This window comes from Chroicocephalus ridibundus, chromosome 2 (genome assembly GCF_963924245.1).
Source record: "Chroicocephalus ridibundus chromosome 2, bChrRid1.1, whole genome shotgun sequence".
In the NCBI taxonomy this organism is placed as follows: domain Eukaryota; kingdom Metazoa; phylum Chordata; class Aves; order Charadriiformes; family Laridae; genus Chroicocephalus; species Chroicocephalus ridibundus.
The window spans coordinates 168,327,504-168,354,185 of NC_086285.1; the positions used below are offsets into that span (position 1 = coordinate 168,327,504).

Sequence of the window (26,682 nt, forward strand, 5' to 3'; positions counted from 1 at the left end):
GGACTCCACAACCTCCCTGGGCAGCCTGTTCCAGGGCTCTGTCACCCTCATGTCATCTCCATAAATGAAAAAATTCATATTGGTCCAGCTTCAGTTGTGAAGGGGAAAGGACTTTGCTCCCCAAGCGCTCGGGAAGTTGGACTTTTCCTTGCTGGGAAAGGTTAGGAAAGAAATCCATACATTGATGATTGTAAATGTTTGCGTTAAAAATGCGTTTTGCCTGTTCGGCCGGCACTGCTAACCGGCATCGCTTGGTGGAACTGGGATGGAGAGCACGCCCAGCCAGGTATCTGTGTTTGCCCCCGGGCAGTGCCGTTGCAACACCGGCTGCCGTTGCGACATTCCCACATTGCACGACCTGCCGCTCAGGGGTTCATTGCTAAAAACATTTGCAAATCCTTTTGGCGCAATGAGGTTTCGGGAATTTCGCAATACTGCCAAAGAGAGGGGAAGCAAACTGTTCTCAACAAATACTGAGTTGCGAGTTAGTGACCGAGCAACGGCATTCACTGGCTCTTACAGCAGCTATTGAAGGAAAAGAAGCATCAGTGATTTCTTTGCAAGCCCTGGCAGAGAGGAAAGGATGCTCAGGAAGAAGGTGGTGAAATTTTGAGACCTTTCTGGGGTTTTTTTGACATGCCTGCTCTCCTGACAGGGTCTTGGGAGCTCTGTGGGCGCCACCGACCCACCAGGGCATTGGAGAGCTGTGGGCAAAGCAGAGACTGATGCTCACGTCCAACAGTAACTGTCAACCATGGAAAGACGCAGAGGAAATTAAATTTGCTTGATTCCTCCTGGGATCATTTTTTCCTGCCACACACAAAAATTGCAACCGCTGAAGCTCCTCTGCGTTTTGGTGGGGGTTTGTTGTCACCTCCTGATGGAGTTTTGCTCTTGCAAAATGAACGTCCTTTGGTGGATTCATGGCTTCTTCTTGAGTGCAGCTCTGCCATCCTGGCATCGGCACTGGCAGCTCCACGATGTCCCAACGTCTCCTCTGACCTGCACGGATGAGTCACCTCAGGGTTTTTAAGAGAGACACACGGATTTTGGGTGCTCAGCATCACCAGTTTGGGCGAGGGGGGCCCAGTACCCCTCGGGGCCACCTGTGGGTGAGCAGGGAGGCTCCAGTTCCTCTGCCCCTTCCAGCCTCCATAGGGTGCTTTGCTTTGGTAATGGCTTGCATACAGCTCTGCTCCAGAGAAGCTAAAATTAAAACAGTGACTCCATTGCAGACTGAAAACAGAGCATTCCTTCTCCGCCCGCGTGCTTTGGATGGACATCAGAAGCCAAACCCAGGCTGTTAAATCCCCTGTGTAAAAACAATCTTCTATTCTGATCCTCAGTCCACCGCGGCTTGCTGTGGTCGGGATGTTCAGTTCCCAGACCAGCGTTCAGGGGGCTCTGAAATGGGATTTGCCTGGAAATGGAAAACATAAACACAAGAAGCCAGTATCTCTGCAGCTTATTGCCTTAAACAAAAGCTTATTCTGCTCCAGAGAAGGGGAAAAACAGAAGTTAATTCATGGATAAAGAAAGAAAGAAAAAAAACCCTTCAGGATTACATTTTCACATCGTATTGTCCCCTAATTCTTTGGGAAAGGGGAGTTTTGCAGTCAGCTGGTACAAAGATGGAGACTTCTCCCTGCTCCCCTGTCAGCCAAGACCCTTAGTGTGGGACCAATCCTCATGGGGGCAGATGCCTAAATGCCCCAATCCTCGCTGAGCCACTGCCAGGTGGTGCAAAGCTGCTCCCCAGATACCGAGCCCCACTGAAGTCATCGAATCATAGAATCATAGAATGGTTTGGGTTGGAAGGGACCTTTGAAGGCCATCTAGTCCAATGCCCTGCCATGAGCAGGGACACCTCCCACCAGACCAGGTTGCTCCAAGCCCCGTCCAACCTGGCCTTGAACCCCTCCAGGGATGGGGCAGCCACAGCTTCTCTGGGCAACCTGGGCCAAGGGCTCACCACTCTCATTGTAAAACATTTCCTTATGTCCCATCCAAACCTACCCTCTTCCAGTTTAAAGCCATTGACCCTCAAGCTGTTATTGAAGGCCCAACTAAAAAGTCCCTCCCCAGCTTTCCCGGAGCCCCTTGAGGGACTGGAAGGGGCTGGAAGGTCTCCCCGGAGCCTTCTCTTCTCCAGGCTGAACCCCCCCTGCTCTCTCAGCCTGTCCTCCCAGCAGAGGGGCTCCAGCCCTCCCAGCACCTCTGGGGCCTCCTCCGGCCCCGCTCCGACAGCCCCGTGTCCTCCCGATGTCCCCAGAGCTGGAGGCAGCACTGCAGGGGGGTCTCCCCCGAGCAGAGCAGAGGGGCAGAATCCCCCCCCTCGCCCTGCTGCTCACACTGCTGGGGATGCAGCCCAGGGTGTGGGGGGCTTTCTGGGCTGCCAGCGCACATTGCCTGCTCATGTCCCATTTTTCATCCACCAGTAGTTCTCTACAGGGCTCCTCTCTATCGCTTCATCCCCAGTCTGTATTGATACAGGGGGTTGCCCCCACCCAGGTGCAGGACCCTGCACTTGGTTTCATTGAACTTTATGAGGTTTGCACGGGCTAAGTCTTAGCTGGGCTCCCAAAATCTCCTTCCCTGCAACGGCAATTGGATGCAGCACCAGCAAAACCTGTCAAGATGGTGCTTTGCTGCAAAGTACCTGTCCCACCATTGTATTTTTGGAGAGTTGATTGTACGAACTTTAATTTGCAGCCCCTCATATGTGTGAGCATCAAGATATGTTGGCACATCCCATGATGTGACACTGGGGCCCCCAGTGGTTTCCAGTGGCTCCATATGTGCCACCACCATAGGGGCCATCGCTGTTCCTCAGCTCTTGTTGTTGCAGTTTGGATGGGTGCGCGGGTGGATGGGACATTTCTCCTGACCCTAAAAACTTCCAAACGCTGGGACATGTCCCTTGCTTGGTGGCCAACGCTGCACTGCTCCTGCTGGCCCCTGGGCTTCAGGCTTCTCTGGGATGAGAAGATCAAATATGGATGGGGGATAGAAAGGGGAAAGGCGGTGTTTCCAGCAAGACAAGAGTTAAAATAAAGATAAGACTTCCTCCCCATGGAGGAGACAAATTAATGGCTCGTATAAGCAGGGAGTGAATCTGCAACCCAGGAAGACCTTGGCAGCCTCTGGGGAAGGAATAAGGATTTTGGAGGGCTCAGATCAACTCTAGATGTGTCCCGTATTTAATTAGTAAAATGTTTTTTTCAGGGATTTTAGGCCTGAAATGGTCTGCACAGCTCCTCGTTCACGGCAGATCCTGTGTCCTCTCTCCCACCAGGGCTGGTGACAAGCCCTGGCTCCGCTGAGCCTCCATCACCAGGACCCCCAGGTGCCTGCACCTCCTTCACCAAGCCCCCCAAGTGCCTGAACCACCAACGCTAGGACCTCCAGGTTCCTGAGCTTCCATCATCAGGATCCTCAGGTGCCTGAGCACCCATCACCTGAACCCCCAGTTGCCTGAACCTCCCTCACTGGGACCCCCAGATGCCTGAACCTTCATCACAGGGATCCCCAGCTGCCTGAACCACCAACACCAGGACCTCTGGGCTCCTAAGCCTCCATCACCTGCACACCCAGGTGCCTGAGCCTCCATCACCAGGAGCCCTGGGTGCATGAGCCTCCATCACCAGGACCCCCAGGTGTCTGACCCTCTATCCCCAGCATCCCAGGGTGCCTGAGCCTCCATCACCAGGATCCTCAGGTGCCTGAGCCTCCATCACTGGCATCTCTGGATGCCTGAACCTTCATCACAGGCCTCCCCAGGTGCCTGAGCCTCCATCACCTGGATCCTCAAGTGCCTGAGCCTCCTCACTGGCACCCACAGATGCCTGAACCTTTGTCACCGGTACCTCCAATATGCTCCAGGAATCTCAGAGCCCCAGCACCGCAGTATCCCCTCCTTGTCTAAATCCCCTAAGCCTGGGGCTGGGGAGGAAGGCCCTGCTCACCCCCTGCACCCCTGGTCCCACCTCACATGCCTGCCTCCCCAAATCCCTACGCAAAGCACCTGCCCCATAGCACTGGTGGGTCTTTGCCCATCCAGCACCCATCAAAGGGACAAAACAGGGGCTGTGACACCAAGCCCTCTCCCCCGCTGCCTTCCCCCCTCTCTCCAACTGTTTCTTTCCCCCCACTGCAGTCCCCAGCCCTTTTCTTCCCATATATTTGAGGCAGGACAAAACTCATAACAGCAGTGACTCCAGTCCCCGGTCACCCATGGGGCCCAAAACAGCGTCACAGCAGGGACAGCTCAAGCCACAGCAGCCGCTTTCCTTATCTTTAACCCTTTTTTGCTAAATATTTCCACTCAGGCAACGCCATCCCTGTCCCAGGGTGCCCCCCAGCCGGTGGCAGGGCCTGGGGGCACCCCCACAAAGCCGGTCCCCATCTTGAGTTCCTCTAGATGTCACCCTCAGCCGTCTTTTTCCCCCCCGCTCCGATTTTCCTTTCTCCAAGATCCTGCTTTTTTTTTTTTTTTTTTTTTTTTTTTTAAATTCCTTTCTGATCTCTTTCCGGCCATGTGTGATTGCAGTTTCCTCTGGGCGTCCATTTCATCAGCCCGAAATTAAGGAGCGGAGGAGAGGGGCGGCGGGGCGGCCGGCGGGAGCCCCCTCCTTCCTCCTCCTCCTCCCTACCCACCCACCCACCACCCACCGCCCCAACCCCACATCCCGCATCCCGCATCCCGCCCTGTCGGGGACCCTGCTGCTCCCCGGGCTGGCCGAGCACCCCTCGGCACCCCCTCTCCGCACCCCTCTCCCAACCCCAGCCCTGCTTGGCCCGGAGGCCGGGGTGGGGAGGAATCCGCCACCTCAACGCGGACACCGTCAATTTTGGGGTGACTTTGCTTTTTTGCTTTTTTTTTTTTTTTTTTTTTTTTTTTTTTTTGGGCTGGGTTTTCTCCCCACGCCACCCTCTTCGCCCGCAAAGGTGCCCCCGCCATCCTGCGGTGGCCGGATGGTTTTTCTCCCCCCCGGCTCTGAACCGCAAGGCCGTCGCTGTTGGTGCTGCCCGTCTTCTCCCACCGCCGCTGGATGCCAACGCCGGGGCCGGATTCAGCCTCGGCGAGAAGGTCACGGTACCTCCAGCCCACCCTTTTCCTCCCTGCTGTCGCCAAGCCCGGCTCCGTGCCGTGGCCGTGGTGCGGCAGAGGGGACGTCGGCTGTAGAGGAAACCCACGCCCGGGGCGAGCAGAGAAAATCCCCTGGGAGGTTTCGACTATTTGGTTCGTCTTCTCCTGCATGAGACAACCCCGGCTCTGCGGCTCCGCCGGGCTATGGCCACGCAGTGAAGATGTCCGTGGCCAGGCTCAACAGCGTCAATGGCTTTCTGGAGGACGGCAGGATGGAGGCAGGGGACATGGGCAGGATCCTCCGCTGCCTGGAGATGGGCACCGTCCTTACCTTGTTCTATCAGAAGAAGTCACAGAGGCCAGAGCGAAGGACCTTCCAGGTGAAGTTGGAGACCCGGCAGATCATCTGGAGCCGGACGCCCGAGAAGGTGGAGGGGGACAGTGAGTATCGGTAGCAGCAGTGCCCTGGGCTGGGGACGTGCCAGTGGGGTGCCCAACCATGGTGGGGTGCCTGGGTGTGGGGTGCTTGGCCATGGTGGCATGTTCTACCGTGGTGAGGTGACTGGTTGTGAGGTGCCTGGCCGTGGTGGGGTGTCCTATTGTGGTGGGGTGACTGGTTGTGGGGTTCCCAGCCGTGATGTGGTGCCCTTCTGTGGTGGGATGTCAGCTGTAGTGAGGTGCCTGGCCATGGTGGCATGTCCTACTATGGTGGGGTGCCTGGCCATGGGAGGGTACCTGGCTGTGGTGGTATGCCGTACCATGGTGGAGTGACCTGTGGTGGGGTGCCTGGCCATGGGAGGGTACCTGGCTGTGGTGGTATGCCGTACCATGGTGGAGTGACCTGTTGTGGGGTGCCTGGCCACGGTAGGGTGTCCAGCTGCAGTGGGGTGCCTGGCCATGACATACCCAGCCATGATGGGGTGCGTGACAGTGGCATGCCCAGCCACAGTGGGGTGGGTGGCTGGCTGTGGTAGGGTGCCCACTGCAGTGGGGTGCCTGCACGTAATGGGATGCCTGGCTGCAGTGGGGTGCCCAGCCATGGTGGGATGCCCGGCCTTGGTGGGATGCCCAGCCTTGGTGAGATGCCTGGCCATGATGCACTGCCTGGTTGTGTTAGGGTCCTGGCTGTGGTGGGGTGCCTGGAAATAGTGGGGTGCTGGGCCACGGTGGGGTGCCCAGCCACAGCAGAGTGCCTGGCTGCAGTAGGATGTCTCTCCATGGTGGGATTCTCGGCCATGGTAGAGTGCCTGGCCACGGTGCGATCCTAGCCATATTTGGATGCCTGACCACGGTGGGGTCTGTGGCCATGGTGGGATGTAGTGGGTGTAGTGGGATGCCCTGCCATGGTTGGATGTCCAGCCATGGGGGGATGATCTACCATGGTGGGGTGACCTACCATAGTGGGATGCCCTACTGTGGTGGGGTACTTGGCCATCGTAGGATGCCCAGAGACAGAAAGGCAGGAGCTGCTGGGCTGAGCAACCCTGGCCTCCTCCATCACGGCTCACCTGGCCCATAACTTGCTATGGGGCTCAAGCTGCTGCCATTTCGTCCCTGGGGTTTTGTACCCCCCGGCAAGGAATTAAAGGAGCCAGCCACCACCTTGCCAGCTCACAGTGCTTTTAACCCCAAAAATGGGGTGCTTAGGTTGCCAGGCCATCATGGGGTGGAGTGTGGTGGTGGCCCCATGGAGCCCAGAGAGGACTTGGCCATCTGGGCTCCACCCCACGTGCAATAATGACATCAATACAAAGTTTGGATGGGCCCTGGAATGGTGTGGACTGGTGGCACTGGGATCCGTCACAGGAGATGATCCCACTGGAGCATCCATAAAAATCACCCTTCCATGTGGCTTTACTGGTGGCTAGTAGGCTTTTGGTGGGTCCATTGGTGGGGTCCCATGCTTTGGTGGGTTGCTCGTTACCTTGAGACCTGCACCTTCTCTTAAATTGAGCTAAAAAGAGCCAATGGATGAAAAGACAGGGTTGGGGTGACACAGAGCCATACCATCACCTCATCCCACAGCCCCATACAGGGAGGAACCCAGTTTGGGGGTATCATCTCGCCGGGATGATGGCAAAGCCCACCCTGGAGGTTTGGGAGGAGACAAGTGCCTTTTCCCTAGGAGAGCTCAGGGGGTGTCCTTAATAATCACCCAATTACCCACCCCAAAATCACCACCCATCGCTAATTTTGCACAAGATGGAGCAAAATCCCCGGGAAGGTTCAGCTTCCGCTCGGAGGGGCCGACCCTGAGCCAGGCTGCCGGCCACGGCGAGGCTTTGGGAGGTGGCAAGCAGAGAAGAGCATTGGCACGAGCAGGATACGTGCTTGTCCGGACCTGCTGGGCATGGGAGCAGAATTGTGGGAGGAGGAGGAGGAGGAGGAATGGGTAAGGGGAGGAAGGCCACCCATTTTTGAAGACGTGACTTTGGTCCTCATAGGGAAGAGGTCATTCTGTACTCACAGAAATAACACTTTTCCGGTGCCTTGGTCTTTTTTGGGGGCCACCGCACGCCACTGGGTCAGGGTCTCGGTCACTCCCTGCCTCAGTTTCCCCACCGGTGCCTTGGGATCCACCTTCTCCCATGCAGCAGCCCAAAAGCCCCCAATGGGAATGAGTGGGCATCCTCTGAGGTCACCCAAAAGGGGGAAAAAAATATGAAAATCCCTCCGGAAACGGTACAATCCTGCCATCCAACCCCACCACCTGTTTCCCCCAGCCCTGGGTGGGAGCAATCCCGCTCTCGGTGCCGGGCTGGAGCATCTTCACGCCTTGGTCCAGCCCTGCTCCGTGCTCGCACGTTCTCCCACTCACTGTGATTTTATGGAAGCGCCAGGATCTCCTCTTCATCCCTCAGGTCTCGCTTCCACCCCGCGCCCGACCTCACGCCTGCCCAGGCCATTTTAAATCCCCCCTTCAACCTTCAACCTCCCGCTTGCAGAGGGATTAACGGGGACGGCCGACAGTGCTGATGTCTCTGTTACGTCCTGGCAGGGCCAGGACACGCATCCTGGCTCTCCCCGAGACGCCCCACGCCATGCGGCTAATTACACACTTCATTAAGCAGCCGATGGACGCGTGTCCACATCGATGGGGTCGCCGGTAGCATCGCCTCCAGAATTAGCCTCATCCCGGAGGGTTTCCAGCCCATTGCCCTCGACAGATCCCGGTCTCCAGCGCAAGGATGAAATCTAGCGGAAAACAGCCCAAAAGGGATCTTTGCAAGGAATTAAAAGAAATAAGAGTGAAGGCAGCCTGGCAAACCTGAGAGCATTTCATGGGGTGGTTTGCAACCAGGTTTGCCACGGTGACGGGTAATTGGGATCACACCTTTGGCCTCACTAACGCCCAATAATTAGAAATAGGACCCCCTGGGGAGGAGAAAATCCAGATGGGCTTTAACGCCGCTGGACCAGGAGGAAATCTTTTTTATTTCAGGTTTTAAATCAGCTTCACAACACCACGGGGAGCCCTGGGGGTTGCGGTCGCCCAGTTTCCCCTGGACAGGTGGGTCTGAGCTGCCGCATGTCCTGCAAGAAGGGGCGACCGAGGCGAACACGAGGGAACATGGCTCAGGCCACCATAGCTCCGCGCAGGCCAGTGGGATTTCCCAGTACAACCATTCCCTCCAGCCGCTTTGTTTTGCTTGTCTCCTAATGCATTAAGAAAACTCCCAGGCTCTCAGCATCCCTAAAAGCCATCGGGCAGAACCTGGCCCTACATCATCTTCCCACCATTTGAAATCTTCTTTGCCCCACGCTGCTCGTTTTGCATTAGAAGAGAAAAGGGATTTTCGCAGCTGGAACCGACTTCCAGAGTGTTTTAATCGCCCGGGACCCCTGAGACAATGCGGGGAGGAGTTTGGAGACATAGTTCTGACATGATCGCTGCAAATCCGCTGCAGATGTGGTTTCCAGGAAGCCGCCATCCGCGTTGCATTGTGTAGCCCCGCGCCGCTCCCTCTTCCCCCTGGCTTTTCATGGGGCTGGGCTATTTGCCCTGTGGAGACGAACCTGGGGGTGCTGATGGGTGAAAAATGGGACATGAGCAGGGGCAACGTGCGCTGACAGCCCAGAAACCCCCCGCATCCCAGGCTGCATCCCCAGCAGTGTGGGCAGGGGGGCGAGGGGGGGATTCTGCCCCTCTGCGCTGCTCTGGGGAGACCCCCCTGCAGTGCTGCCTCCAGCGCTGGGGACATCAGGAGGACATGGAGCTGTTGGAGTGGGGCCGGAGGAGGCCCCGGAGATGCCGGGAGGGCTGGAGCCCCTCTGCTGGGAGGACAGGCTGAGAGAGCTGGGGGGGTTCAGCCTGGAGAAGAGAAGGCTCCGTGGAGACCTTCCAGCTCCTTCCAGGCCCTCAAGGGGCTCCGGGAAAGCTGGGGAGGGACTCTGGAGCAGGGAGGGGAGCCACAGAACAAGGGGGAACTGTTTTAAACTGAAAAAGGGGAGATTTAGATGAGATATTGGGAAGAAATTCTTGGCTGTGAGGGTGGTGAGCCCCTGGCCCAGGTTGCCCAGAGAGGTGGGAGATGCCCCATCCCTGGAAACATCCCAGGCCAGGTTGGACGTGGCTTTGAGCAATGTGGTCTGGTGGGAGGTGTCCCTGCCCATGGCAGGGGGATTGGACTAGATGGCCTTTAAAGGTCCCTTCCAACTCAAATTATTTGATGAGTCTATGATTATTGGCAGCACCCAGAGGTCAGGTCCGAGGCCGGATACCGGCACTGCTGGGTTGGGGGAATGTCTGTGTTGTGACTTGTTGGCAGAGCTTCGGTAGCCGCTGGCTTCTCACCTCTCTCCGGTGCCCTGCAAATGGGCAGGTTTGGGGATGAACAGCTAGTTTTTAACCTGTAAACCTGTTTTTCCCCCCAAATACCTGCCTGTTTGTATCAAAGTGGATTTGCTCTGAGCCATGAGGCCTGCACAGAGACAGCAACGGTGTTTCATTTCTTGAGCTCTAGTCCCAAAACAAAGCACATGCAGGGGTACAGACCTCCTGTGTATCATGTGTGCTAAAATCTCACCCTGATCCATGAAATTTGGCTTGCGGTCATCCAGCGAGGGAAGGCTGGATAAAGCCTCCAGTGTTTTCTGGTGCTTTTCCGCCAAGAAAAACTATTCTGCACCTCTTTCCTTGCTTAATCAGCCTGATTTCTTCCCCGTCCCTTATTCCTCCCCACGCTCGGCTTTTATTTATCCCCTTTGGTTTAGGCTGAGGGTTTCTGTCCAGGCACCGGTATGTCTGCACCCTTCCCCACCGCCGCATCGGAAACACAGCCGGGCTGGAAATTCTCCGGGAAATGACCCATTTCCTCAGCAGGACAATACCCCGGCGTGGTGGTCCAGCCGCCCTCGGCCACACAAAGGCCTTTCCGGTGCTGGCGGCTCAGCTCCGGAGGGCAAAGCTGCCCAGGGATGATGGCTCATGGTATTGAGAACAACTTTGAGTGTTATTGCTAATATCATCACATTATGTTTCTGCTCCCGGCGGGATGTGTCCGCTCGCTAAACCAGGGGTTGAAAATCTCGCCCAGCGGCGTAGCGGTTGAGGAAGACCGCGGTCCGGAAACCCAGCCCTCCTGCCGCCGGCTGAGCTTTATATAGCGAGATGAGAGAGCAGGAAAGAAACGCCCTGCAGTCCGGGCTGCCAGGACTCAAATTGCCACCTTTGGGCAGACATCTTCAATTAAATGATGAGCTCAGCCTGCCCCGCAGCGGGTCCGTCTTGGGGAGGAGAAGGCAGGGGAGAGGTGGCTGGAGATGTCGGGATGGGGAAGGCTGAGCCTGGAGGACACGTGGCACCCACAGAGAAGAGAAACCAGTGGGCAGCGCTGTGGGGACACCACATCCTGGGGACATGAGACCCTGGAGAACACACAGCAGTGGGGTGCCATCGCACATGTGGGGGAAGTGCTGCAGGGACATCCCATCCTGGGGATGTGGCTCCCTGGAAGACGCAGGGACCCAGCACCCATGGTGCTGTGACACAGCTGCAGCAGTGCTGCAGGGACACCTTGGCCTGGGGACACAGCTGCCTGGAGGACACATGGCCATGGCACCCATGGTGCTGTTGCACAGCTGCTACAGGAACACCCCATCCTGGGGACACAGTTCCCTGGACGACACATGGCCATGGCACCCATGGTGCTGTTGCACAGCTGCTACAGGAACACCCCATCCTGGGGACACAGTTCCCTGGACGACACATGGCCATGGCACCCATGGTGCGGTCGCACGGCTGCAACAGTGCTACAGGAACACCCTATCCTGGGGACATGGCTTCCTGGAGGACACATGGCATAGCAGCCGTGGTGCTGTGACACAGCTGCAGGAGTGCTGCAGGGACACCCTGTCCTGGGGACATGGATTCTTGGGGGACACATGGCCATGGCACCTACGATGCCATCGTGCACCAACGGGCAGTGCCACAGGGATGCCCCATTCTGGGGACGTGGTTCCCTGAAGGACATGCAATACCCATGGTGCCATCACACTGGCAGACACGTCACTGGAGGGCAGCGAGGACGTCTCTCCCTAGAGGACACATGGCCACAGCACCCACAAGTTCATCACATACCCATGGGCAGTGCCATGGGGACACCCCATCCTGGGGACAAGGCTCCCCAGACAGCACATGGTCTCCCAGCAGTCCCACCTCTTGCAGCCTCCCCGAGCCACACGCGTGGGTCCATGGCAGCACGCGTGTGGCTCGGAACAGTCCCGTGTCCCTCTCTCCCCACAGTCGACATTCGGGAGATCAAGGAGATCCGCCTGGGAAAGAACTCGCGGGACTTCGAGCGCTACCCTGAGGACGCTCGCAAGCTTGACTTCACCATGTGCTTCATCATCCTCTATGGGATGGACTTCAGGCTGCGGACACTCAGCGTGGCAGGTGCGTGGGCTCCCTCCCCTCTCCCCCTGGCCGCCCTTAGGCTCTCACCCCCTCCCCAGCACCCCATCTCCCCCATCCCAACCTCACCACCCTTCTCTTCCTCCTCCAGCTTTCTGCGAGGAGGACATCAACCTGTGGATAACGGGCCTCAACTGGCTGGTGGCGGACACCCAGAAAGCCCAGACCCCGCTGCAGATTGAGAGGTGAGGAAGGACCAGAAGGTCCCATTTCCCAGTCCCTGTCTGGGGGTCTGGGGGACAGAACCCCCTGGATTTGGTGCCCCTTGGGACTGAGCGCTGTCTGTCCATCCCTTCCTTACCAGGTGGCTGCGGAAACAGTTCGATGGGATGGACCGGTCACGGGAAGGCAGGTGAGTGCTGGCATGGTTCTGTGCTGGGAAGTTGGTGGTAGATTCAGCTGGACAGGGCCGTATCCACCCAGTTGCATCCCAAATCTGGAGGCTGAGCCAGGCCGGGAGCAGAATTTAGGGGACAAGGTAGTACCAGGTTATTTGGGGTGCATGAAGGCACTGAAAATCAGAGTCTAGTGCAGGTCCCCTCCTGGCTGCTATAGGGACCAGGGGGACCTTGATGCCCACATGCCTGCTGCTGCATTTCCACCAGCACCAGTAGGGGCTGGACTATTAATGCAGCCCATAAACATCTCCCCAGGACCTGAAAAAAAACCAGATCAAGTGAATTTGGACTTCAATCATAGAATCGCAGAATGGTTTAGGTTGTAAGGGACCTTAAAGATCATCTAGTCCAACACCCTGCTGGGGTGCAGGGTGTTGGACTAGATGCCCCAGCCCTGGGGCATCCACAGCTTCTCTGGGCAACCATGATTATGGGGATGGGCATCATCTCCAGATGGGATAATGGCTTAGAACACACGGTTGGTTCCCAGACGTGCTCCCTCTGCCTGACCCTCTGCTCACACTTCCTCCAGACCCCATTGTAATTAGGGGTCCTGTGCCACTGTGGGGATGCACAGCCCAGTCGGGTGGAAGCCCCCCACACCAGAAACCACGCTCGCACCAGGATTTGGGGTGGGACCTTTGGTGTCAGGAGCTGAGACCTATCTGGGGTTTATCCATCCTCTGCGGGGACTGGTGGGTGTCCTGATGCTGGCTCGCCCTCCCACAGTATCACGGTGAAGGACCTGAAGGCCATGCTTCCCCAGGTGAACTACCGCGTCCCCAACATGAGGTTCCTACGGGACAAGCTTGTGGTAAGGACCCCTTGCGCAACCCAGCTATGCAGGGAGAAGGTCTTTGAGCCCCCACAGCCAGGCTGGAGCCAGCCCTGGTGTCGCTGGCTCGGGTTGGGTGGCCCCACTCTCATGCATCACCGTCTCCGGCAGGAGGTGGAAGCCAGGAACGAGATGACTTTCTCCCACTTCATCCAGTTCTACAAAAACCTGATGTTTGATGCACAGAAGTCGGTAAGAGCCACGGCTTGTCCTCCTGAGCATCCCCTGCCCGGTGAGGTATGTCCCTGGCCAGCTAAGCCTGGTCCCCTCCTTTGCTTTGCAGGTCATCGAGCAGCTGGAGCTCTCCTTCCCCCTGCGGTGAGTACCTGGGAGCCCCCCGACTCCCATCCCGGACAAGCCTCCGAGGGTTGAATCCATTGGGTGGGCAATGCAGCTGGGCTGTGGGGCAGAGCCTGGGGAGAGCAGAGGGTCTGGGTGGAGCACGTTGTCCCAGAGCATCTCCCAGCCTTGGTTACGCTGAGCCTGGGGCAGGGTTGGGGTGACAGGGATGGTGGGGATGGCAAGGGTGATCCGAGCGGTGGAGATGGGATCTGGGATGGGAGCAGGGATGGGAGAGGGGACGGGAGTGGGGATGGGAGCAGGAATGGAAGCAGGGATGAGTGGGGATAGCAGTGGAAATGGGAGTGGTGACGGGAGTAGGGAGGGGAATGGGGATGGGAGCAGGAGTGGAAGCAGGGATGAGTGGGGATGGCAGTGGAAGTGGGAGTGAGGATGGGAGAGGAGATGGGAGTGGCGATGGGAGCAGGAATGTGAAGGAATGTGTGAAGAGGGATGGGAGAAAGGATGGGAGAAGGGATTGGAATGGGGATGGGAACTGTGATGGGAGCAAGGATGGGAGGGGGGATGGGAACAGGGATGAGCAGGAATATGAGAGGGCGTGGGAGAAGGCATGGGAGGCGGGATGGGAGCAGGGATGTGAAGTGGGGTGTGAAGAGGGATGGGAGCCAGCATGGATGCAGGGATTGGAGCAAGGATGGAAACTGAGATGGGAGCAGGGATGGCAGCCAGGATGGGAGTGGGGATGGCAGTGGGATTGGCAGTAGGGATGTGAGCAGAGATGTGAGCAAGGATGGGAGCAGGGATGAGCAAGGATCGCAGTGGAGATGGGAGTGGGGATGGGAGAGGGGATGGGAGAGGGAATGGGAGTGGGGATGGAAGCAAGTATGAACAGATGGCGGTGGAGATGGGAGTGGGGATGAGAGCAGGGATGAGACCAGGGATGGAAGCAGGGATGTGAGTGGGGACAGGAGCAGGGATGTGAGTGGGAAAGGCAGCAGGGATGTCAGTAGGGATGGGTGCCACAGATGCATGGACATGTCGCCCTGCCCTCATCCCCGTACCCTCGGGCAACGCTGCATGCTCTGGCTTTGTGCCCGCCTCTCCCAACTCATAGGGTGACACTGGGAGTGTTTGCTCTAGCAGCGCCCAACGGCTCAAGGTGCCCCTTGCACCCCCATGGCCTGTGCTTTCCCTAAGCCCCTTGCCAGCTGCCACAGTGAGGGGCTTCAAGGGGCCGAGCTGCGGGCGGACATTGGTGGCCCTGACTCCCCCATGGGGTCTACCCCAACTCTTCCTCCTGGTCCTTGCTGACGGCCCTTCCATGCCCCAGGAACGTGGACCGCCCCGAGCTGTGCCAAGTCTCCCTCTACGACTTCCAGAAGTTCCTGCTGCACGACCAGAAGGTGGGTGCCCTTAGAGACCCCTGCAGCGTCGCTCTCAGCCTCAACCTTGGGGACTCCCATGGGATGCCCCAGTCCAGTTCCCCCTGTAACAGCAGCCGTGTTTGCACCCCAGGAACCCTGGGCCAGTGACGTGGGCATGGTGCGGGACTACATGTGCACCTACCTCAAGGAAGGCTCCAGTGAGGCGGCAGACCCCTCCTTCCAGCTGGATGAGGTGGGTGGCCCCACATGGCACCCACCCAGGGGTGTCTACCCAGCCCTGGCAGGCTCTGACCTCTCTACTTCATCCCCTAGTTCCTCACGTACCTCTTCTCCAAGGAGAACATGGTGATGGATGCCAAGTATGAGCGTGTGGTGCCTGAGGAGATGAACCACCCCCTGTCCCAGTACTGGATCTCCTCTTCCCACAACACGTAAGGACAGGGTGGGGTCTCCTCAGGGACCTCCCTGAGCATCCCATCACACCAGCCGGGGCAGCCTTGGCTGCTGATGGTCCTTCTCGTTCTCTGCAGGTACCTGACAGGGGACCAGTTCTCTAGCGAGTCCTCCCTGGAGGCGTACGCCCGCTGCCTGCGCATGGGCTGCCGCTGCATCGAGCGTGAGTCCCCCCCAGCACCACGCAGAGATGCTGAGCACCCCCTCCAGCATCCTGTGTTACATTAGATGACCATCCCATGTACCCATCCCATGGTACTGGGGTGGGGGGGATCTTCCATGTCCTTTGGGGGCTTGAAAACAAGACGCAGTCAGTGACCAGCATGTGTTAACCAAGGTGTCTCCCCTCTCAGTGGACTGTTGGGATGGCCCAGACGATCTCCCTATCATCTACCATGGCCACACACTCACCTCCAAGATCAAGTTCCTGGATGTGCTGCACACCATTAAGGAGCATGCATTCGTCACCTCCGAGTAAGCCCCAGCCGCCAACAACACCCCAGTTCTGGGCCAGGCAGGCAACTGCTCCTTTGCCTTCTCCCCAAGCCACCATTCCCACCTGCTTCCTCCAGGTTCCCCATCATCCTCTCCATTGAAGACCACTGCAGCATCGTCCAGCAGAGGAACATGGCCTCCCACTTCAAGAAGGTCTTTGGGGACATGCTACTCACCAAGCCGGTGGACATCAATGCCGATGAGCTGCCCTCACCCACACAGCTCAAGAAGAAGATCCTAATCAAGGTGTGGGGTGGGCATCACCCCAAAGCCCCTCTTTTTTGGGAGGGACAAGGACCATGTTGGGCTGGGAGGGATGGCGATTATCCCAAATCTTGGGTCTCAAGAGCAATATCTCTCCGTGCACATGCAGTAGGACATCAGAGAGACGTCCTGCTGCAAGAGGCTGTCAAGGGAAACAGGGGGTGGTGGAGGGGGACCTGTAGGAGCCCAGGCGTGGCCTGAGGACTGGGAGCTTAGCATGATGGGGATGCCATACCCACTGCTGAGCTCCCCCACCTGTGCTGTTCCCAGCACAAGAAACTGGTTGAAGGGAACCTGTACGAGGAGGTCTCCACTGCCAGTTACTCAGAGAACGACATCAGCAACTCCATCAAGAATGGCATCCTCTACCTTGAAGATCCCATCGACCACGTAAGGATCTCCCTGCTGATGACAGACAGAGTCCAAGCAGAGTCTGTCGGATGGGGATGAGTGTCGTGGTTTGGGTTGGGCATGGGGCATGGGCTCTCCTAGACCATTGCAATGCCATGGGGAGATGGGGCAGGGGCAGAAACAGAAGTCTCAAAGTCCCATCCCTCCATGCCACCATCCTGCCCACCTTGGTGATGCTCTTCCTCCCTCCCAGACCTGGAGCCCCCATTATTTTGTCCTGACAAGCAACAAGATCTACTACTCGGAGGAGACGTCCCGCTACCAGTTCAACGAGGATGAGGAGGAGGTGGAGCAGAAGGAGGTGCGTGCAGAGCAGAATGTGCGCATGGCGGGGTGGGGGGAAATGCTAACCCCAGGGCATCTCTTCCATTTTGGGGTGAACTTGCAGGAGTTCAACAACAACGAGCTGCACTTCACGGAGAAGTGGTTCCACGGGAAGCTGGGAGGTGGCCGCGATGGACGGCAGATTGCTGAGAAGCTGCTGCATGAGTACTGTACTGAGACGGGTGGCAAGGATGGCACCTTCCTGGTGCGCGAGAGCGAGACCTTCGTGGGCGACTACACCCTCTCCTTCTGGTAGGAGCCCTGTGGGGGAGGCAGGATCCCACTTTCCCCAACCCAGTCTGGGCCTTCCACCAGCTAATCCATAGTTTGGTGGCTGGAATGGCATTCTGGGGGGGAAAAGCTACTTTTTTGCATGGCACGTGGACACCTGAACATGAGATGGTGGGAATGTGAACCCGAATTGACTCACTCCTGCCTTCTCCCCACCACCACGGCAGGAGGTCCAGCCGGGTGCAGCACTGTCGGATCCACTCGCGGCAGGAGGCCGGTGCCACCAAGTTCTACCTGACGGACAACCTGGTCTTCGACAGCCTCTACAGCCTCATCTGCCACTACCGCGAGGTGCCACTCCGCTGCAACGAGTTTGAGATGCGCCTCACTGACCCCGTCCCCCAACCCAATGCCCACGAGAGCAAAGAGTGAGGATGGTCCCCATCCCCATCCCCTTGGTCCCCTGGGTCCACCAGCCTCCTCCATCCCTGGTGCCAGGTCTTGAGTGCCTCCTGGGGCACAGGGATTCTAGCGCCATCCCACCATCTCCGTTCTCTGCCCGGCCAGGTGGTACCATGCCAGCTTGACGCGCCTACAGGCCGAGCACATGCTGATGCGGGTCCCACGGGATGGAGCCTTCCTGGTGCGCAAGCGCAGTGAACCCAACTCCTATGCCATCTCCTTCCGGTGAGTGTGGCCACCCCGGCACCCCGAGGCTGGCTGGGCTTGGCCAAGTTGCCCATGTTGCCTGCCAAGCTGGGAACTGCCTGGCTTATGTCTGTTGTGACTCCATGCTGGGTGGCAATGGCTTGCTCTGGGTCAGCAGGGTGACACAGTGGGACACATGATGCTGTCACAGGGGGGAAACCCCAGCTGTGATGATGGGAAAGCCACATCCTCCGCGTGATCGCCCTGGTGGCATCCCTGCTAGGGCAGAGCATTGCCTCCTGCCTGTCCCCATCGTGGACTCAGGCCCTGGCCACCCCTGACATATCCCCCCACCGGCTCTCTTGGTCCCAGGGCAGAGGGGAAGATCAAGCACTGCCGCATCCAGCAGGAAGGTCGGCTCTTCATGCTGGGCAGCTCAGCTGAGTTCGAGAGCCTCGTGGACCTTGTCAGCTACTATGAGAAGCACCCGCTTTACCGCAAGATGAAGCTGCGCTACCCCATCAATGAGGAGACTCTGGAGAAGATGGGCACCACCGTGAGTGCTCCTGGTGGTGGGGATGGTGGGAACAGGGGCTCTGCGCCATGGGCAACCCATTCCTGTCTGCAGCTCCACCATGGTGGGAAGGTCTTCTCCAACCTTCTCTTTAATATCTTTATCAATGATCTGGATGAAGGGATCGAATGCACCCTCAGTAAGTTCGCAGATGACACTAAACTGGGCGGGCGTGTTGATCTGCTTGAGGGTAGGTTGGCTCTGCAGGGGGATCTGGACAGGCTGGACCGATGGGCTGAGACCAATGGTATGAGGTTCAACAAGGCCAAGTGCCGGGTCCTGCACCTGGGTCACAACAACCCCATGCAGCGCTACAGGATTGGGGCAGAGTGGCTTGAAAGCAGCCCGGCAGAAAAGAACCTGGGGGCGTTTGTGGACAGCCGGCTGAATATGAGCTAGCAGTGTGGCCAGGTGGCCAAGAAGGCCAACAGCATCCTAGCCTGTATCAGGAATAGTGTGGTGAGCCGGACTAGGGAAGTGATCATCCCCCTGTACTCGGCACTGGTGAGGCCCCACCTCGAGTACTGCATTCAGTTTTGGGCCCCTCGCTACAAGAGGGACATTGAGGTGTTGGAGGGTGTCCAGAGAAGGGCTACAAAGCTGGTGAGGGGTCTGGAGGACAAACCTTATGAAGAACGACTGAGGGAGCTGGGGTTGTTTAGCCTGGAGAAGAGGAGGCTGAGGGGAGACCTCATCACCCTCTACAACTACTTGAAAGGAGGTTGTAGAGAGATGGGGGCTGACCTCTTCTCCCTGGTGACAAGTGATAGGACGAGAGGAAACGGGTTCAAGTTACGTCAGGGGAGGTTTAGATTGGATATTAGGAAATATTTTTTCACGGAAAGGGTTATTAAACATTGGAATAGGCTGCCCAGGGAGGTGGTGGATTCACCATCCCTGGAGGTGTTTAAAAAAAGGGTAGATGGGGCACTTAGGGACATGGTTTAGAAGTGGCTTTTGTCAGGGTAGGTTAAAGGTTGGACTTGATGATCTTAAAGGTCCCTTCCAACCTCAGCAATTCTATGATTCTATGATTCTAACCTCTTGGGTGAAGCCCAACCAGAATCAGCTAAGCTTGTTCTGCAGCCATTGCCCACAGTTACAACTCCACTGCAATTCCCTTCCAATGAGTTGGAAAGGGATATTAGGTCCCTCTCAAGATCATCATGATCACACATGGTGGCCCAGATCCCACCACATCCCCTTGTAGCCCCTTCTTGCATCCAGGTGACCCACTCAGGTATTTCTCCTTGCAGGAGCTAGACTATGGAGCCCTGTATGAGGTGCGGACCCCCCACTTCTATGTAGAGGCCAACAAGATGCCGATGGCCAGGGTAAGGATCTGAGCTGGTGTCCCTGGGAGGTGAAGGGTGGTGGGACATGGTGGCTCTAGCGCTGGGGGTCCTGGGCAGTGTTCCCCCAGACCCACATCTCCCACCACCGACCTAAGAAGTGGTGATGTTTTGCTGCATTTTTCTGATCCTTGAGTGATGATGCAGTTGGTTGGACCTTTTCCACCACCCCATCACTGGGGGCAGTTCGAGTTCCACCAACAGTATCGTAACAGCATGGTGGGTGAGGTCTGGAGAGAGCCCAGCCTAGAGCAAGGACCTGGCACAAGTTTGCCCCAACAGTGAGGAAACCTCCTTGGGTCCCTTTGCATCGGGGAACTCTGAAAGAGAAGGCATGGGGTCAGTTCCCAGGTGGTGGAGTCTCCATCCTCAGAGGATTTTGGGACTTGGCTCATCTCGGAGCTGACCCAGTCTCCATTCTCAGAGGTTTTCAGGACCGGGATGGTATTGGAGTGACCCAGTCTCCATTCTCAGAGGTTTGTGGGACCAGGCTGGTCTCAGAGCAGACCCTGGAGGAGGCTGAACTGGAGCCCCGAGGTTTTTTCCCTGTGATCCTACAGTCCCATGGTCCAGCACTGCTGTGTCTTAAAGGTCCCTTTGCAGCAAAACAACTCTCAGGCTAAGACCAGAGACCAGAAAGCTTAAACCAAAGGGTTTTTTCCTGGGAGTGTGGTAATATTGGGGGATTAACCCTTTCAGTGCACCAGGAGAAAACACTGGGGGAGCCAGAAAAGGATCCCCCTTTGCGCTGAATGTGGTGGTCCCACGGGACTGCAGGCACCTCCAGCCCCCCTGTCCCCTCTGACATGTCTCACTGCTGGTGTAGGCAATTTGGGAATATCATTCAGGGTGTCAGACTCTCAGGAGCTCCCACGTTCCACTGTGAGGGCTCAAGGAGGTGGGCTGAGCAGGCAGCGCTGCCCACCAGCATCCCTGGCGCTGGGTGGTGACACGTGTCCCTCTTTCCGGTGGCCCAGTGCACGGTGAAGGCTCTCTACGACTACAAAGCACAGCGGGAGGATGAGCTGTCATTCTGCAAGCAGGCCATCATCCACAACGTCGACAAGCAGGACGGCGGCTGGTGAGGGCGGCTGGATGGTCCCCGGGTGGGCATCGCCATGGGTGGGGGGTGATGGGGACACCCCAGGGGTCATCCTACAGTGGGTTTTAACTGCCTCCTTTTCTGTCCCCCTATCCCTTCTCCAACCACTCCCCAACACTGCATGCAGCATGGACACCCTGTCCCCCCCCTAAATCGGTCCGCTTGCCTTGATCCTCTCACCCCTTGCAGGTGGCGGGGGGACTATGGGGGCAAGAAGCAACTGTGGTTCCCGGCTAACTACGTGGAGGAGATCGTCAGCACACAAGCGCAGGAGCAGGATGAGGCCGTGAGTGACCTTTCTCCATGCACCCGTGACCAAGGCTGCCTGAGATGCTCCCAGCCTTGCACCAGCCTGGACCCTTATCCAGAGGCTGGGGGATGCTCCCAGCCCAGCTCCAGCCCAGACCATTATGCAGAGGATGGGGGATGCTCATGGTCCTGCTCCAGCTTGGAATCTTCACTGGAAGCTGGGGGATGCTCCTGGCCCCGTGTCATTCCAGACCCTTATCCAGAGGCTGAGGGATGCTCATGGTTCTGCTCCAGTCTGGACCCTTATTCAGAGGCTGGGGGATGCTCCCAGCCCTGCTCCAGCTCAGACTCTTTTCTGGAAGCTGGAGGATGCTCCTGGCCCCACACCAGCCCAGACCCTTAACCCGGAGGCTGGAGGATGCTCAACCATGGAGCAGAGCCTACCAAGAGGGTGTTTTTTCTCTGTTTTGCTTGGACTTAGAGGATTTGGAGGGCTGGAGGGAGGCTGCCAAATGGAGCGGGCACCAGGCTCGGCCCCGCATGCCTCCCCCACCGCCTCTTCTTCCTTCCTCTCTTGCAGTCGTCGGAAAACAGCCCCTTGGGGAACTTCTTGAAGGGCTTCATCGATGTGCCGTCCTGCCACGTCGGTGAGTGTCACCACCATGATCCTGCGGTGGCTACAGGAGCCCACCGGGACAGCACACACCCCGCACTGAAGCTCAGTGCCATGAGCTGAGGCTCCCCAAACTCATCATGCAATTGCCAGCTAGGCTCGTGCGTGGCACAGCGTGTTGGGGAGCAATGTGGGGTTGGGTTCAAAGGGATTTGCTTGATTTTGGGGGGAATTCAGAGGACTTCAGAGGTCCAGATGAATCAGAGGACGTTTACCGCTGGCTGAAAGGAAAATGCATTTCAGCGCGCAAAGCTGAAACCATTCATTAGAAAAATGGGACCTTCCCAAGAGGAGGACCCCAATGGCTGGTGGGGTGCCAGGGGGGGCTGGCGGGGGCCCGGGAGCGGGACCGCTGAGGTTTCGTTTGCTCCACAGAGCCATCCATTGGGAATGTCTTCAAGTAAAGCCCCCCTCTGATGTCCTTATAGTTATCTCCAAAGACGGGAGGAGCTCCAAACCATTTGTCTTCACCATCCATTCCCAGCAGATGTCCCACGCAGCCCAGTCGCTGGACGTGGCCGCAGACACGCAGGAGGAACTCAGCGAGTGGGTGGCCAAGATCCGAGAGGCCACGCAGAACGCCGACGCCAGGGTGAGGGGCACCAGGGTGCAGAGGATGGTGGTGGACAGTCCCGTCCCTCAGTGGATGGTCCCCAACATCTCCAAAGGAGGAGGCTGTGGGGAGACTTTCAGCTCCTGTTTTCCCTTGTGCAGATGCAAGAGGGGAAGATCATGGAGCGAAGGAAGAAGATTGCGCTGGAGCTCTCCGAGCTGGTTGTGTATTGCCGCCCGGTGCCGTTTGATGAGGACAGTAAGAGCTGGAGAAAGGGGGTGATGGGATGAACATGGGAAAAGATGGGGTGGGGGCAATGAAATGGTCATGGCAGACCAACCCATGGGCCACCGGAGAGCCCTGTGTCCTCCACTGATGGCCACATTGGTGATTTCAGAGATTGGGACAGACAAGGCGTGCTACCGAGACATGTCCTCCTTCCCGGAGACCAAGGCGGAGAAGTACGCCAACCGCAGCAAGGGCAAGAAGTTCCTGCAGTACAACCGGCGCCAGCTCAGCCGCATCTACCCCAAAGGGCAGCGCCTGGACTCCTCCAACTATGACCCGTTGCCCATGTGGATCTGTGGTAGCCAGCTTGTGGCCCTCAACTTCCAGACGCCCGGTAAATCCTGCTCCTGGGGTGGTTGCTGGGCTCATCCCTGCAGGTCACCCCAAAATTCCCATCCCTGGTGTCTCTGCCCTGAGTCCTGTTGCTGGAGGTGGTTTGGATGATCTCTCCAACCTTTGTCCTCATCCTGATGGGGACATTTCCATGCAGTTCTTGGGTGCTTCATGCAAAACCCAGCTGCATCCCTTCTCCAACCAGGGTTGGAGGCTCTTAGTAGAGGGTTTGCCAGGGCAGGACTGTGGGGTCCCTGAGCCCCATGGCTCACAGCTGCTCTGTCCCCATGGCCACAGACAAGCCAATGCAGCTGAACCAGGCGCTCTTCATGCTCGGTGGCCGCAGCGGCTACGTCCTGCAGCCTGACATCATGAGGGATGAGACGTTCGACCCCTTCGACAAGAACAGTCTGAAGATTGTGGAGCCCATCACAGTGCAGCTGCAGGCAAGTGGGAGAGGACAGCAGGGTGACCTGAGAGGTCACCATCGAGACGGGGTCTTCCCTCTTCCTTGGTTTTGGGTCAACTGGGGTCGGTTTTTACGTGTTTTAGCCCCATATTTTTTCCATGGAGATCATTACCACATGATCTCTTCAGTTAGTTGGTCTTTCTCTGCTTGCGGCATCATTTTTCCCAAGGCAGAACCCCACAATTGCACAGAGCTGAGCCCAGCCTGAGCATGAGCGAGGTGGAGGGTAAAGCAGCTAAAACAAACCCAGAAGCACCTTACCCAACCCTTGGGTAATTTTGGTGTTATGGCTGGGACGTGTTGGTTTGTAGGCACCTGACTCTTGAGCATGGCATGAATCCAGGAAAGGTTTTATAAATAATTTGGCCGATACAGCTAAAATCAAGCCAAATCCAGACCAAGGTCATAAATAAGGTGTGGTGTGGCTAATTATGGCCATGAAGCTTTTGGCAAGCCCAAAACACCCAAAATTTTTTATGCTGAGGGTGGTGAGACACTGACCCAGGTTGCCCAGAGAGGTGGGAGGTGCCCCATCTGTGGAAATATTCCAGGCCAGGTTGGACGGGGCTCTGAGCAACCTGGTCTAGTTGAAGATGTCCCTGCTTATGGCAGGGGGTTGGACTGGATGGTCATTAAAGGTATCCTCCAACCGACACCATTCTGTGATTCTATGATTCTAAAATGGCCAAGCCATGGGGTTGCCCTGGAGAGTCCTTTTTCGTCTGATGTAGCCAAACCTCACCTTCCTCTTCCTCCTGCAGATCCTTGGTGCCCGGCACCTACCCAAGAACGGGAGGAGTATCGTGTGCCCCTTCGTGGAGGTGGAGGTGTGCGGCTCCGAGTATGACAACAGCAAGAACAAGACGGATGTTGTAGGTGAGGGTTCACGTGGATGACGTTCCCACCCAGCCCTTGAGCCTGGTGACAGGTGGGGATGATGGGACAGCCCTAACTGTGCCCTTTGGAGTCCTTTTGGACATGTGGGTGATGGAGCTGGGTTTTGTGGAGGAATGAAGAGAACAGGCATCTCCCACTTCCATGCTGGTGCCATGCAGGTGATGTCCAGGTGTCCAGCCCCACCCTGACCCTCCTTGCTTTCTCCTCACCCCCCAGCCGACAACGGCTTCAACCCCGTCTGGCTCTTCAAGCAGTTTGTCTTTGACATCAACAACCCCGAGTTCGCCTTCCTCCGCTTCGTGGTGTATGAGGAGGACATGTTCAGTGACCCCAACTTCTTGGCACAAGCCACCTTCCCCGTCAAGGGCCTCAAAACAGGTATGGTCCTTCCATCTACACCATCATCATCATTGTCATCATCATAGAATGCTTTCGGTTGGAAGGGACCTGTAAAGGTCATCTGGTCCAACCCTTCTGTAATTATCATTATCATCATGATCATCATCATCTCCTCTGGGATCTGGCCAGGGTGAGGAGCTCGGACCCTGCCATGGGGCTGAGCTCTTGTGGTGGTGGTGTTTCCAGGCTACCGGTCGGTGCCGTTGAAGAACAGCTACACCGAGGACCTGGAGCTTGCCGCCCTCCTCATCCACATTGAGATCATCAATGCCAAGGCAGGTGGCCCAGGTGGCTTGGGGAACTCCGTGCCTCGGTTTCCCCAGCTGGAACAAGGAGGAACGGCACACTGGGTTGTCCTGTCCAACCCACCAGCCTCATACTCTTGTGTTGGAGCAGGAGGAAGATGAGGAGAACCTCTACTCGTCCATCCAGCAGCTACGGGACCGCGCCAGCGAGCTCTCCAGCCAAGTCTCCAGCTATGAGCGCACCAACGGCTGTGACTCCCGCTACCAGCAGCGCCTCGACGAGCTGCGGGCAGCCCAGGAGCGGCTCATGGAGCTCACCGAAGTCCGCAACCGCAAGTGAGTGTCCCCTCCCCGTGGCTTCAGGAGGTCCCTTTCAGGAGGGTCCCTAAGGCCATCACCCTGCTCCCCACCAGGTTGATGGAGAAGAAGAAGAGGGACCGGCAGATGGTCACCAAACGCAGCTGAGCTGGTTGAGTGCGAGCCCACCATGGCCCCCCCCAGCCACCTCCTCTCCCGCTGCAAAGGGAGGTGGGGTGGCCGGATCCAGACCCAACCACGGCTGGGGCTGGGTGATAAAGGTGTGACAAATCTGGGGACAAAAGGGGACTTCGGGTAGCTCTGCCTGTGACATTTCTCCATCGGGGCGAGGCAGGAGGTAGGGTGCTCCAATGTAAATCCCGGGCACCTCTGGCTTCGTCCCATGTCCCCTGGGGTTGGTGGCTGCGACCCTGTCCCCATGGGGTGGCCACCACGGCTCCTCTTCACCCCACATCCTCTGTGTCCCACCACCCCATGGCGGGGGGAGGGCTGCGATGATCCCCACAACCGATGGGGAAACTGAGGCACAGATGCCCAGACGGCCCAGGATGGGGCAGGACCGGCCACCTCCATCCTGGGGACAGGGCTGGCTGGCAGTGAGGCACCAGGATGGGGACACAGGGGACACTCTGGGGGAGGGTGAGGGGGTCGTTTTGCCCCCCCGCTATAAATATCTGTATTTTCTTCTTTTATCCAGCGTGTAAATACGGCAGGGGGCGGGAGGGTTCTGTACCAGCTGCAGTATTAGGGCACAGGGGGAGACCCCAAAATGTCCGGAGATGCCCCTGGCATGGGCACGAGGGAACGGGGAACCAGGTCTAGGGGTGTCCCATGGGGCAGGGTGGCCGGTGATAGGGTGCCCTGAGCAGGTATCAGGCAGACACGGGCACCGAGGTGTCCCCGGGAGAGGGACACAGGGATGTCCCCGAGGTGACGCCGGCATTGGCACCAAAACCTGGGAATGGGGACAGATCCTGCTGGTAAAGTCAACAGAGGTGGTGCCTGGGGAGGCGGTGGCTGGAGACATCTCGGGGTGTCCTCTGGGGTTGGGGCATCCGGGCGGGGGGGATCTGTGTATTCTTTGTATGAAAATAAATCTATTTAGCCAATATTTATACCTCGTCGCCGTGGCCTGGTGTCCCCTCCCACCAGCTCTGTCCCCCAACTGCCAATGTCCCCAGGGTGGGTGATGTCCCCAGGGTGGTGGTTCGGTCATCCTGGATGCAGTGTGTCACCCTTGTCCCCATGACATGTGTCCCAGCAGTGGTGGGGACACACAGGCGGGTGGGCAGGTGGGCAGGGCCACCCAGGGAGGGGACACGGGATGCAGGACATAGGACACAGGGCACAGGACCAGGGGGACACACAGCTATGGCGATGTAGGGGTCATAGGGCCATGGAGACAAATGGCCATGGGGACACAGGACACAGGGCTCTGGAGTTTCAGGGACTATGGGGACATGGGACACAGGGCTATGGGGACA

General features: G+C 57.6%; 1 protein-coding gene across 2 annotated transcripts; it reads left to right on the forward strand.

Moving 5' to 3' along the window:
• Positions 1-4,604: 4,604 nt before the first annotated feature.
• LOC134512293 (1-phosphatidylinositol 4,5-bisphosphate phosphodiesterase gamma-1-like) lies at positions 4,605-26,247 on the forward strand. 2 transcript variants are annotated; one of them, XM_063327656.1, is made up of 32 exons: positions 4,607-5,530; positions 11,835-11,984; positions 12,094-12,187; positions 12,307-12,354; positions 13,130-13,214; positions 13,347-13,427; positions 13,519-13,553; positions 14,866-14,938; positions 15,051-15,152; positions 15,233-15,351; positions 15,451-15,536; positions 15,727-15,847; positions 15,946-16,114; positions 16,403-16,522; positions 16,737-16,844; positions 16,932-17,119; positions 17,326-17,526; positions 17,666-17,785; positions 18,119-18,302; positions 19,577-19,654; positions 20,650-20,753; positions 20,964-21,060; positions 21,604-21,670; positions 22,125-22,288; positions 22,411-22,507; positions 22,647-22,871; positions 23,168-23,316; positions 24,101-24,215; positions 24,453-24,614; positions 24,822-24,910; positions 25,032-25,216; positions 25,294-26,247. In XM_063327656.1, the coding sequence occupies exons 1-32, from the start codon at positions 5,311-5,313 to the stop codon at positions 25,343-25,345; spliced, it is 3,888 nt and encodes a 1,295-aa protein (XP_063183726.1). In that variant the 5' UTR covers positions 4,607-5,310; the 3' UTR covers positions 25,346-26,247. The 2 variants fall into 2 exon arrangements, with proteins under 2 accessions (XP_063183727.1, XP_063183726.1); XM_063327657.1 differs by lacking the exons at positions 24,101-24,215; positions 24,453-24,614; positions 24,822-24,910; positions 25,032-25,216; positions 25,294-26,247 and adding an exon at positions 22,072-22,096 and having other exon boundaries at positions 4,605-5,530; positions 22,184-22,288; positions 23,168-23,310.
• Positions 26,248-26,682: the final 435 nt, after the last annotated feature.